The sequence below is a fragment of the Equus caballus genome, chromosome 1 (assembly GCF_041296265.1).
Source record: "Equus caballus isolate H_3958 breed thoroughbred chromosome 1, TB-T2T, whole genome shotgun sequence".
Lineage (NCBI taxonomy): Eukaryota > Metazoa > Chordata > Mammalia > Perissodactyla > Equidae > Equus > Equus caballus.
The window spans coordinates 90,998,098-91,011,524 of record NC_091684.1 but is presented as its reverse complement, the minus strand read 5'-3'; the positions used below and the strand labels follow the sequence as shown (position 1 = coordinate 91,011,524).

Sequence of the window (13,427 nt, the reverse complement as noted above, 5' to 3'; positions counted from 1 at the left end):
TGGAGCAACAGTTAGGAGGAATGGTGGGACCGATGGATGGAAGAGATCTGAGTATGTTGAAATATTGACAGCGCCCAGTAGAGAACATAAGGCGGAACACCCCATACATTGAAGGGAGAATCCATGTTAAGCTTCCTGCTAGGATTGCATCTTGATCCTGAGCCTAGGTACAGGGACTAGCCTCAAAAGATAGAACACCTCCTCAATAGTCACAGGGATGAAGGAGAAATAATACTGTTATTTATTTTCCTAATTTCCTATTGTGTTTATCAGAGTCTAAACAGAAATAGAAACTGCATAGTAATTTGAACAGGGAAAGTTTAATATAAAGAACTGTGTGTGGGCTACCTAGTAATAGGAAGAGTGAACTCTGAACAGGAATATCCGATAGAGGGAGCAGCCCCTACACCAGGGGTGAAGCAGAGTGTCTAACGAAGGAACAAATCTGGGAGAATCCATCCCTCACCTCCACCCTCCCTCAGCTCCTGAAGGCACGGCCCATTGTGTGGCAGAGAAGTTTGCTGAGGTGTTGAACTGATGGAATTCTCTGGGAAACTGTCCGTGGGGAGACGCTATGCCATGAAGCCCCTTGCCCAAGGAGGTGGCTCACTGGGAAGCTGCTCTCTGGAGTGCAGAGGGAAACTGCCCCCAAGGAGATGCCATGTGCTACTGGCTTCTTTGAGCTGCTGATTGCCCCAGATAGAGAAGGCTGTCAGGAGGGGCGCATCAGAACCAGGAAGAGAGCTTTTTCCTTCCTTGCTGTCCTTCCAGTGCCCTCTACCAACAAAGTTTAATATTGTGCCAGCTGGCAAAGGAGAAATGGGTTTTAGGGTCCACTTCCATTATCTGAAATAATGGAGCTGAGAAACAGTAAGTTGATCAATGGCACATCTATTATTGACCTTTTAAGTTTTTTCCATTATTTTACCATAATGATTGTAATGATGAGCATTAGTGTACATAAATCTTTGTGCACATATCTTCTATTTAGCTCATTCATAAGAAGTAACCATATTAGAGCATATTTAGAGATGTGCTGGGTGGTCCTTAAGTTTTGCTGTTTGCTTTTGTAAACATGAAGTATTTCTGGAAGGAAATGAGAAATATAGATTGTTTTAGGTAAGGGAACTGGGTGGTCACCTATTCATAAACTGAAATTTTACAAAAATATTTTTATTGTAAATGTAAAAGATGTTATTTGTTTTGTTAAACTCAACTTTGTTTCATTTTTCAGCATGTTATGGTTTATTAAAAAGTTTCCTATTCTGTTATCTTCTAGTCTGTCAGCTGAAGGCACCTATTTTCTGACCTTACTTTAACATCATTTGTGGCTCAAAATGAGTCAGGATATTTTCATTTAGTTTTTTCTTATCACTGTCAAAACCAGGTCATCCATTTCCCTTTGTGTCTTTGACCCTTGTGTGGCGTTTGATGTGACAATACCGTAGTGGTCAGCCTTCTCAACACTAATATTGCCAAGCCTGATTTTTATTGTCAGCTGCTGGGAGGTTGTGTGAGTAGCAGGACTTGGTCGTAAAAAGTGGTAAAGAAACAACTTAAATACTGATTATTCTACTAAGTTAAGTTCTGAGTTTTCTTTCCATAATCAGACTTCATTTTCCTCTTCTTGTTTTTACAATAAAGCTTTCAAAAAGGAGACTAAGACAGTTTCCTAACCTAACAATAATGATAATCATTTTAAGAAACATTTTTTCCCTGTTAGTATCACCTTACAAACAAAGACATCATAAAATAATATTGAAAATTAGGGCTATAGAATTTAGTTGTTTCTAAACACTTGAAAAACTATTTATAGTACTATTTTTGACCTTTACCAAAATTTATTTTTAATTCAGTGTGACTTTTGTAGAATTTACATCTGGTGCAAAATTGTGTTGCCTATTAGCTTTTTTTTTTTTTTTTAACTTAAACTACTAAAGCAGAAAGGAGTTATCTCTTCTTAGATTGATTTTGAACTATGAGGAGAAAAACAGTATTTTGTATTTTGACACTTTAATTTGTATTATTTCAAATGTTTTTTTACCTATTAAAATTTTAAGAAAGGTCCAAATAATCTTTAATTTTGTGTCTTATTTGATTGAATCATTGTCTGTTTGCTGCTTAAGGGATCAAAAAATAACCTATTGTATAGTTTCTATGAAAGCTTCTTAGAATTTTTGTAATAGCTCTTAAATTCTTAAAAAAAATTTCTTCTAAAAGTCTTTGACGTTTCTCTGTAAGAAAGAGAGTAGATTTTTAAGACTAATGATTCATGAAATAGAAGTAGTTGAATACATTTTTATTCGATTGTCTGTCAAGTTCAGTCACAGAAATGTTTGCTGTGTTCAGTGCTAGTCCCCACCGTCTACCCCCAAGAGATTCTTTGTATTCTAAGTATCAAATCTAGTGCTAGCATTATAGTAGACATCGGTTAAGCTTTTGTTGAACTAGGTAATAATCAATTGGAAGTTCTTTATTATGATCTTAGTAATTTAGTGGTTGTTTCTTAGTAATTTTTTTGTTTTTTCAGGACTGCAGGAATATGTGGAGGCTGTCTCTTTTCAACACTTCATCAAAACACGATCACTTATCAGTATGGATGAGATTAATAAACAATTGATATTTACAACAGAAGACAATGGGAAAGAAAATAAGACTGTAAGAATTTAAAATCATATTTCACACTTATTACATAATTTATTTAATAATATAATGATTTTAGGAGATTTACTGGCTTATAATGCTAAGAATATTGAGATGGCTATATTCTTTCTAAAGTGTGGTTTCATAGATTCCCAACTAGGGAAATGGTCTTTTTAAGTGTTTTAGTTAGTGAATAGAACAACAGCATGTATGTTGGGGGAAAATAATACTCTTTACCTAAAGCATTGTTGAATGATTACTGTAAGTCCACTTTTGGTTTTACAGTGTATTTACTCTGTGCTCTTAATAAGCACTGTCTCATTTAATCCTTTTATTAACCTTAAGAGGTAAGAATTATCACCCTCATTTTACAAAGAAAGAAACAGACTTTTAGAGAGTTCAAGTATCTTACAGAAACCACGCAGCCAGTGTGACAGAGCTAAGCTTTGAAACTAGGTGTCTTGAATCCAAGCCAGTGCCCTTGTCCACTCTGCCAGTCTTTCTCAAAGTGTGCTCTAGGGATCCCTGTGCCAGGTGTCCATCTCCAAGAAGCAAAGGATTCGATTTAAAGGTTTTAAATTAGGCAGTGTATAGCACATGACACATATGTGCTCAATAGTTAGTTGTCGTTATCCAAGTTAATATGAAGTTGTGATATAGTGAGAGCTGTTAATCACTTACTCAGTTCATAATGCTTGTATCTGAAAATTATGTAGCTCTTCTGAATTAAGAGAAACTCTTGAGGTTTGACTTTTAAATAAATACTGGGTTTTTTTTTGGGTTTCAAGATGTGGTATCCGGGCAGCGAGGTGAGATTTTGAATATTTGATACCTCCTGAGATACCTGGACACTTAAAGATAAAATTAGTTTCTTTCCTTTCGTTATTTTCCTTCATCTTTTCTTTCTCTCTCTCTTTTTTTAAACATCACTCAAAGAATCAGGATAGGTAGGCAGAATATGGAAGAAGCTGTAGAAATAATATTTTCTTGAATATTAACTAAAATGGTAATATTGAAAAGTGAGAATTTGGCATGACAGTTAGAACTTACTCTAAGGAAGCTATGCATTTTCTCAGTTTTTAAAATTATATGAAGTTTATTCAGGAGGAAGTTCATTTTGAGAAGTAAAATTCTTTCATATTTTTGATTCATTTAGTGAAGATTGAATTACACAAAGCAGTAAGGTAAGCCTATTTGACTCTGCTTCTTAAATATATTAGGGAAGTTGCCATACCTTCCTTTCAAGTTCTCTAAATCCAAATGGAAATATCAGGGCAAAAAGGTAAAGAGAATAAAAGAGAATAAAGTAAATGCACTGTTTTCAGGATTTAGGTACTAAATTATTCAAAGATTATGGTGTCATATTTATAAACAGTTTTCAAATTGTTAAGACTATGTTCATAAATAATTTTTCCTTTTACTGCTAAAGATTCTTGCTGCTGAAAATTCTGGGAATTTGATAGGAAGGTATTTTGCTCTGACTTGCTTATTGAGGATATTGTCAAAACCATTTAAATTTTTTTAAAACTCTTTATTATGGAAAATTTCAAACATACAGAAAAGTATAGAGAATACTATATAGAGAAAGTATAGAGAATACATGACTAGCCACATACCAACTACCCAGATTCAATAATAGTTAACATTTTGCCATATTTGCTTCATCTAAGTACTTTTTACTAAACCACTTTAAAGTAAATTATAGATGTCATATTTCACCCCTAAATACTTCAGATCTGTGTTGAAAAACTGCGTTTTAAGTCATTTTCTTTTCCCTAGTTTCTAATATACATTATCAGTAAAGCAGAATTTATTTCCATGGCAATTTATTAGTTGACATTTGTTAATTTTTTAACATACTCAACTTCTGAGTTGTAACCAGGGAACTCCTTCTTTCTAACGATAGAATCAAAGAACATCAGTATTTTCTTAAGCAAAAGTTGTTTTTATAAATGACTTATGAAATGCAGCCGTCCCCCCAACCCCCAAACCCAATCTACTTTTTCTGAAAAGATGCCAGTTCTCTAATAATTAATAGAAAGAAAACATAGCAGGTATTTTTATGTCATGATGTAGTTTCAAAGGCATCAGAATAATTGGAAAGTCGACTTTGGGCACTCATCCAATTCTGCCATTAGCTACCTATATTACCTGTGCTGTTTCTTGTTCTCTACATTCAGAGGTTTGGACCAGATGGTCTCTGAAGAGTCCAACCATATATAATGAATGAGTGAATATTTACTCAAAGTTAAATTTGACTCATTTCCTTGCTTAATTCTCTTATTACCTATAAAGTTTAAATTCCTTACTGTGACTTTCTACCTCTATCTTTCTAGACTCATCCTGCACTACTTATTACTTTAAACTTTGCTCAAGAGAACTACCTCACTAATCCCTCAAATATACAGTACAGTTCTCCCCTGCGTGCCTTGTAGTTCCCTCTGCGTAAAATGTCCTCCAGTAGAATTGCAGCTTCACCTAGCTAAGTCTCATACAGACTTTTAATAACAATTTAGGCGTCGCCTCTTCCAGAAAGAATCCAGTAGAGAGAGGGAGAAATTGATGTGGACAGAGGAGCTTGACATGGTGATGGTAATGGTGATAGTAGCTAACATTTATTGAGGATTTGCTTTGTATTGGGCATTATGCCAAGAACTTGGTAAATGTTATCTCATCCTTAAAATAAACCTCTGAGGTAGGTACTGTTATCCCATTTTACAGATGAGGAAACTGAGGTTTAGAGAGATGAAATAACTTGCCCAAGGGCATACACCTTATGAAGCAAGGTCCTGGAAGAGGTGGGAGGAGATGGGTCAAGGTCATTTGGAAGAGTTAACCTCAAACAAGAGGAGGGACAACTCATCATCTGAGACTGGAGGATAGAAGGTAAAGACGGGTGTGGACATAAATAAGTTTTTTTTTTTGTAGGGATAAGGTAATTGAGAGAGCTTGTGCCTAATGATCTGGCAAATGGCCAGGCCAGTGAAAGTAGGCAAGATTGTCTACTGAGAGTGGAGTGGTTTGGGATTGAGTAGGGGGCTGAGGAGAGTGCTGAAGATTTGGAATAGTGTTTGAAGAGACTGGAGAGAGAACTAAGAATAAGTCAGAGGATTGGTGAGTAATTTGTAGCAGTACAAACTATATAATAGTTGTGATTATTATTATTGTTTAGCTCAGTGGTATTCAGCCACTTGAAGAAAGCACTAACAAGAGTAGATTTTAATATTGATTCAGGGTTGTGTTTTTGCTGGGCAGGTGCAGTAGAAAAATAGGAGTCTAAAGGAACTGAGGAGGTTGAAGTGAGAGAGTAATAAATCATGATAGTCAGTGCTGAGTGGGAATAGAAGAGAGGGCACAAAGGGCCTAAGTGACTTAGGAAAAATGGAATGGATCACAAACCTTGGAGGGCTTTATGATTTGTCATTTAAATAAGTTAGCAATTGTCATGCAGTAAAGTTATTAGGCCTTGTTTAAGAATGTTTCAATTTTATTTTGTATGTCAGGTGACATTGGAAATAGTTGATTTTATAATGATACAGTATTAGATTTCAAAATTATCTTGAAGTCCTTTAGTTCAACCCCCTACCTAGGGCATGAATTCCTCTTGTAATGTCCCAAATGGTCATTTTATTTAGAGGAGATTAGTATGACTGATCTGCTTTTGATTTTGTACCTTATAATAAATGTGATACTTGCATGTTCACTCTTTTTCACAGTGTGTTTTCTTTGTGTGTGTGTGTGTGTGTGTTGTTTTTTTTTTTACCAGTCCTGCTCTGATGCACAGGATAAGCAGTTTGGTACTTGGAGACTGAAAATCACACCTGTTGATTACCTTCTGGGAGTGGCTGATTTAACTGGAGAGTTGATGCGGATGTGTATTAACAGTGTGGGGAATGGAGACATTGACACCCCTTTTGAAGTGAGCCAGTTTTTACGTCACGTTTATGATGGGTTTTCATTCATTGGCAATACTGGACCTTATGAGGTTTCTAAGAAGCTGTATACCTTGAAACAAAGTCTGGCCAAAGTGGAGAATGCTTGTTATGCCTTGAAAGTCAGAGGTTCAGAAATTCCAAAACATATGCTGGCAGATGTCTTTTCAGTTAAAACAGAAATGATTGATCAAGAAGAGGGCATTTCTTAGAATATCATTACTCATTTATTATTCTCTTGAGAACTAAGAGAGACCAATTTGTAAGACTGTTATTTAGTATTTCATTTGACTTTATTGTGGCTTTTACATAGAAATGTTTTTGGTTGTACGTGTTTTAAATTGTATACAAGCTGTACATAAAATTATCGAAATGAATCGTTTCTTATATCTTACTCATGAAAGTTTGCATACAGATGTTTGCAGATATGCCTGTTTGGATTTTTGCTGGCTAAACTTCATCGTTTATCTTTGTAATGTGAACCATGCTTCAGAGTGCACTTTCTGCCATACCTACTTTAATTTACGTTGTGTGAAATTTGGAGTGGTTATATTTAGTGGAAGCCATTTATAGTTTAAGTTGGTGATTTTGTTATATAAAGATTTCTTAGTTATACGTCTGGATTAGAGCTTCCTGTTTAAATTTCTTGGTAATATTGTTCCAAGTCTCCAAAACAGGCTTATTCCATAGAATAAGAATTAAAAATTATTAAGTTATCAGTATACTTTAGTTTTATGAGGTATTGTAGTGAGAATTCCTATTATATTCTGGCTAATTTTAGACCATTTTTAATTCATATGAAACAGCCTTTTAGAAAAATTGACAATAACCCAGATGTTAATTTCTACATGAAATTTTTGTCCTTTATCACGGAAAGTCTGACAGAGAATTGGAGCTCACATTGTAATATTCTCACTGGTGTTTGAGTTTAATTATATACTTGCACATACAACTGAAAATGAAAAGCTTTTAGTAATGAGTATTTAGCAATTTTTTTTGTCGTTATATCACATTAGGCATGTTTGGAAGCTTTCCTATTCTAGCATCTATAAGAAATTACATTTAAATAATTATAATGAAGTTTTGAAATACTAAGTTAATCCAAGCCTTCATAGTTGTCCAGTTGTGTTAATTGATAATATAAAAAGTTGCCAAAGAAAATTTATCATGTACAATTCAGCAATAAGACAATTGTCAACACAGTTGGGAATAACAATGGTAGTCTTTAGCAATATTTAGAATTGAAATTTGCCTACTGAAATTAGTTATAGATTATTCCCTGTGATGTGAAACTGACTTGAGCATGACACTATTGGCTTACAACCAGACATTTCCATTTGGTTTTGTGAGTTTTGAGAATCTAGATAATGAATTTTATTTTTGGAAACATTAGCAGCTCTGTTTGCAAGGGCTTCTTCTTCGAAAGTGTAATTTTCCAAAAAAATATCACCTAAAGGAAAATAGAGCATAGACATGCCTAATAAGTTAGGTTTCTTTGTTTGTTTTGGTGGTAGTGAGTTTTCTGGTTTTCCTTTTTGAAGATACACTGCTGAAATACAGTCTTGTTACACATTTTTGTTTCTTTTGCCACTTGAAGTTAAATTTATAATGTTAAAAGTAAAATGATAGATTGATAAATGTCTTACAGATGTTTAGAACTGAAGTCTTTGAATAAAATATTAAAATATGAAAGTTAAGCTTACTTTTTGATCATATTGAGAATTACTTAATCAAACTGTTGTAGAATTTTAAAGAGGAAACCTAACATAGACTAGCTTAATAATGGTGATTTATTATTTCTTAAGATAAGCCCAGGGGTAGGGAGAATTTCAGAAAACACGTCTCTTCACATCTCATTGACCCAAACTGGGTAACATTCCCATCCTCCTAAACCAGTTAGTGTGAAGGAGAATGAGATCACATTGATAGACCAAGGTGCCTTTTATCCAGGAGGAGAAGGACAAACACAAGAAACCAAATTAGGGCATTGCCATCATAGGAGAAGGGGAAAATGGCCTTTGGGTAGGCAGTCAACAGTATCTACTACATGTGGATTGATGCCACTGCTCTTGATACATTTCCATGTTGCATGTTATATTAATAGAGTGGGTCTTAGGCTGGGATAGTAGAGGATCTCTAAATATATCCTGAATATTCTCAGTTTTAAATTGGTTGCTTGGATAGCATCATCTGTTAGAATGTTTTTCATCTTTATTGTGAAAAGAAACTGGTTCTAGGTCACATGGCAAATTGCTGACAGAATTTTGAAATAAAATTGGGTTATTTCCTTCATAAGCAATTCCTGCATGTATTAAGTCAGTGGTTTTCAAAATACAGGTTGCAGAGCCCTGGGGCTTTTTGAAGGTGCCTCCAAGAAAGATGCTATTTAAATGAGAGATTGGTAGAATGGATTTAAAAACTTGATCCAAATTCTGCTGTCTACAAAAGACTCACTTTAGATTCAGAGACACAAATAGATTAAAAGTAAAAGGATGGAAAAAGATATTCCATGGAAACAACCAAAAGAGAGCTGGACAAAATAAACTTTAAGTCTAATTTTTTTTTTTTGCTCGAGACAAAGAACAACCTGTAATGGTAAAAGACTCAATCCATTGAGAATATATAACAATTATAAACATATATATATTTAACAGCAGAGCCCCAAAATACGTGAAGCAACATCTGACAGAATTGAAGGTAGAAATAGACAGTTCAGTGATAGAGGGGTTGGCCCAGTGGCACAGCGGTCAAGTCTGCATGTTCCGCTTCTCGGTGGCCTGGGGTTCGCCAGTTCAGATCCCGGGTGCAGACATGGCATCACTTGGCAAAAGCCATGCTGTGGTAGGCATCCCACATATACAGTAGAGGAAGATGGGTATGGATGTTAGCTCAGGGCCAGTCTTCCTCAGCAAAAAGAGGATGACTGGCAGTAGTTAGCTCAGGGCTAATCTTCCTCAAAAAAAAACCACGAAACAATGATAGAGACTTCAATACCCTACTTTCAATAATGAAGAGCAAGATGGATCAGTAGGGAAATAGAGGACATGGGCAACACTATAAACCAATTGGACCTGATAGACATATCCACCCAACAGCAGCAGAAGACACGTTTTGCTTGAGTGCACGTGCAACATTATCCACAAAACATCAGGTCACAAAACAAGTCTCAGTACATTTAAAAGGTTGAAATCATGCAAAGAATGTTCTCTGACCACGAATGGAATGAAATTAGAAATTAATAACAAATAAATTGGGAAAATTCACAAATATGTGGAAGTTAAGCAACATACTCCTAAATAACCAGTGGGTCAAAGATAAAATCACAGGGAAATTGGAAAATACTTCAAGAGGAATGAAAGAGACACAATATACAACTTATGGGATGCAGTGAAAGCAGTGCTCTGGGGGACTTTATAGTTTTAAGTCCCCACATTTAAAAAGAATGATACCAGATCAATAACCTAAACGTCTACCTTAAGAAACTAGAAAAAGAATAGCAAACTAAACCCCAAAGCAGGCAGAAAAAAGGAAATAATAAAGATTAGAGCAGAAATAAATGAAATAGAGAATAGAAAGACAATAGAGAATATCAGATCAAATGCTGGTTCTTTGAAAAGATCAACAAAATGAACAAACCTTTGGCTAACCTGACCAAGAAAAAGATGGCTCAAATTAGTAAGATCAGGAATGAAAGAGGAGACATTACTACCAACCTTACAGAAATAAAAAGTTTGTAAGGGAAGACTCTGAACAATTGTATATTAACAAATTGCATATCCTAGATGAAATGGACAAATTCCTAGGACTCACACACTACCAATCTGACTCAAGAAGACATTGAAAATCTAAATAGAACTATAACAGAGATTGAGTTAGTAATCAAAACACTCCCAATGACAAAAAGCCCAGGACCAGATGACTTCACTGGTAAGTTCTACCAAACATTTAAAGAAGGATTAACACCTGTTCTTCTCAAATTCTTTCAAAAAAAATGAGGCAACACTTTATAACTCATTCTCTGAGGCGAGTATTATCCTCATACCAAAGCCAAGACATCACAAGAAAACTATAGATCAATATCCCTCGTGAATATAGATGCAGAAATTCTCAACAATATACTAGTAAACCAAATCCAGTCACACATAAAAAATGGTTATACACCATGACCAAGTGGAATTTCATCTCAGGAATGCAAGCTTGGTTCAACTTATGAAAATCAGTATAATGCACCATATTAATAGCATGAAGAGGAAAAATCATAGTTCATCTCAATAGAAACAGAAAAGTCATCTGACAAAATCCAACACCCTCTCATGATATAGACACTAACAAACTCAGAATAGAAGGGAAATTTCTCGTTCTGATAAAGGGCACTTATGAAGAACACACAACTAACCTTGTCTTTAATGGTAAAAGAACTGAAAGCTTTCCCTCTAGCATCAGGAACAAGACCAATTCTATCCACCTAGCTAAGGCAATTAGGCAAGAAAAAGAAAATAAAGGGCATCCAGATTGGAAAGGAAGAAGTAAAACTATCTCTATTTGAAGATAACATGATCTTATATATAGGAAATCCATAAAGAATCCTCAAAAAACCAAAAACAATTAGAACAAATTCAGAAGGTTGCAGGATACAAGATCAATATATAAAAATCAGTTGTATTTCTATGCACTAGCAATGAAAAATCTGAAAATAAAATCAAGACAACAATTCCATTTACAATAGCATTAAAAAATAAAATATATGGGAATGGATTTACCCCAAGAAGTGCAAATTATATGCTGAAAGCTATAAAAACATTGCAGGAGAAATTAAGACCTAAATTAATGAAAAGACATCTTGTGTTTTTGGAATGGAAGATTTGTATATATTGGAATGAAAGTTCCATTGTTAAAATAGCAATATTCTGCAAATTGACCTATAAATTCAACATGATTCCTATAAAAATTGCAACTTCACTTTGCAGAAATGAACCATCTGAACCTAAAATTCATTTGAAAATTCAAAGGACACGGATAATAAAACCTTTGAAATGAAGAACCTAATTGGAGGACTCACATTGCCTGATTTCAAATCTTATGACAAAGCTACAGTAATCAAGATAGTGTGGTACTGGCATAAGGCTAGATATACAGATAAGTGCAATAAAATTGAAATTCTAGAAACCCATGTATCTATGGTCAATTGATTTTTGAAAGAATCTATGTATCTGTGGTCAAGTGAATTTTGACAGAGATTCCAAGACCACTCATTGGGGAAAAAATAGTCTTTTGAACAAATGGTGCTGGGATAGCTGGACATCCACATGCAAAAGAATGAAGTTAGACCCTTACTTCACATCATATACAAAAATTAACTAAAAATAGGTCAAAGGAAAATATAAGAGCTAAAACTATAAAATCCTTAGAAACAATATGTACATTTACTTGACCTTAGATTAGGCAGTGGTTTCTTAGATAGGACACCAAAAGTGCAAGCATCCTGGGCTGGCCTGGTGGTGTAGCAGTTAAGTTCGTGTGTTCCATTTCAGCAGCCCGGGGTTCCTGGGTTTGGATCCCAGGCACGGACCTACACACTGCTCATCGAGCCATGCTGTGGCAGCATCCCACATACAAAATAGAGGAAGATTGGCACAGATGTTAGCTCAAGGACAATCTTCCTCAAGCGAAAAGAGGAAGATTGGCAACAGATGTTAGATCAGGGCAAATCTTCCTCACTGAGAAAAAAAAGCACAAGCATCCAAAGGAAAAAATAAATCAGAACTTCCAGCAAAATTAAAAACTTTTGTGCATCAAAAGACACTATCAAGAAAGTGAAAAGACAGCCCAAAGAATGGGTGAAAATATTTGCAGATCATATATCTAATAAAGACCTAGTATCCAGAATATGTTTGGAACCCTTACAACTTAACAATAAAAAGACAGCACAGTTTAAAAGTAGGCAGCGGGTTTGAATAGACAGTTCTGTAAAGATGACATACAAATGGCCAATAAGCTCATGAAAAGATGGTTAACATCACTAGCCATTAGGTCAATGCAAATCAAAATCGTGAGCCACCACTCTACACCCAGTAGGATGGCTATAATAAAAGAGATGGAGAGAGAGGAGAGAAAGAAGGAAAGGAGAAGAAAAAGGAAGGAAGGAGAGGGAGGGAGAGTGAGAGAGAGGAAGGACTTCAGACTTGTACGTGAATGACTAAAAGCTGGTACCTGAAATGTTTGAGCAGCAGCATTTATAAGAGCCAAAAAGTGGAAACAACCCAAATGTCCATCACCTGATGAATGGATAAACAAAATGTCTTAGACCCCTACCATGAAATATTATTCAGCCATAAGAGTTAAATACTCACACGATGCATCATGGATGAGCCTAGAAAACATGCTAAGTGAAAGAAACTAGACACAAAAGGCCACCTTTTGTCTGATTCCACTGACATGAAATATCCAGAATGGTGGGACCTGGGGAGGGAAAATTGGGAGTGACTGCTAACAAGCATGGGGTTTATCGTTGAGGTGATAGAAATGTTCTGGAATTAGTAGTAATAATTGTACAACCTTGTAACTATGCTAAAAACCACTGAACTGTACACTTTAAGATGGTGAAATTTATGTTATATGAATTGTATTTCTATAATAGTTTTTAATGCTTTTCAAAAAATGTATTGATTGGGTCCTTGAAATTTTGCTAGAAATTGCCTGTGAAACCGTTTGGGTCTGGTATTTTGCTTGTGGGAAGATTTTTTTAAAAACTATCTGTTCAGTTTCTTTAATTGTATAGGACTATTCAAGCTGTCCATTATTTTTTAATGGTAAGTTTTGATAAGTTATATTTTTCTCAGGATTAGTCCATTT

General features: G+C 35.0%; 1 protein-coding gene across 1 annotated transcript in view; it reads left to right on the top strand.

Annotated features, from left to right (window-relative positions):
• Positions 1 to 8,267, top strand: part of TSNAX (translin associated factor X) — a 31,097-nt gene extending 22,830 nt beyond the window's left edge. The window contains exons 5-6 of the mRNA XM_001492755.7: positions 2,531 to 2,658; positions 6,410 to 8,267. Of these exons, the coding sequence (XP_001492805.2) occupies positions 2,531 to 2,658; positions 6,410 to 6,787 (506 nt within the window). The 3' untranslated portion in view covers positions 6,788 to 8,267. The remainder of the gene's footprint in view (positions 1 to 2,530; positions 2,659 to 6,409) is intronic.
• Positions 8,268 to 13,427: the final 5,160 nt, after the last annotated feature.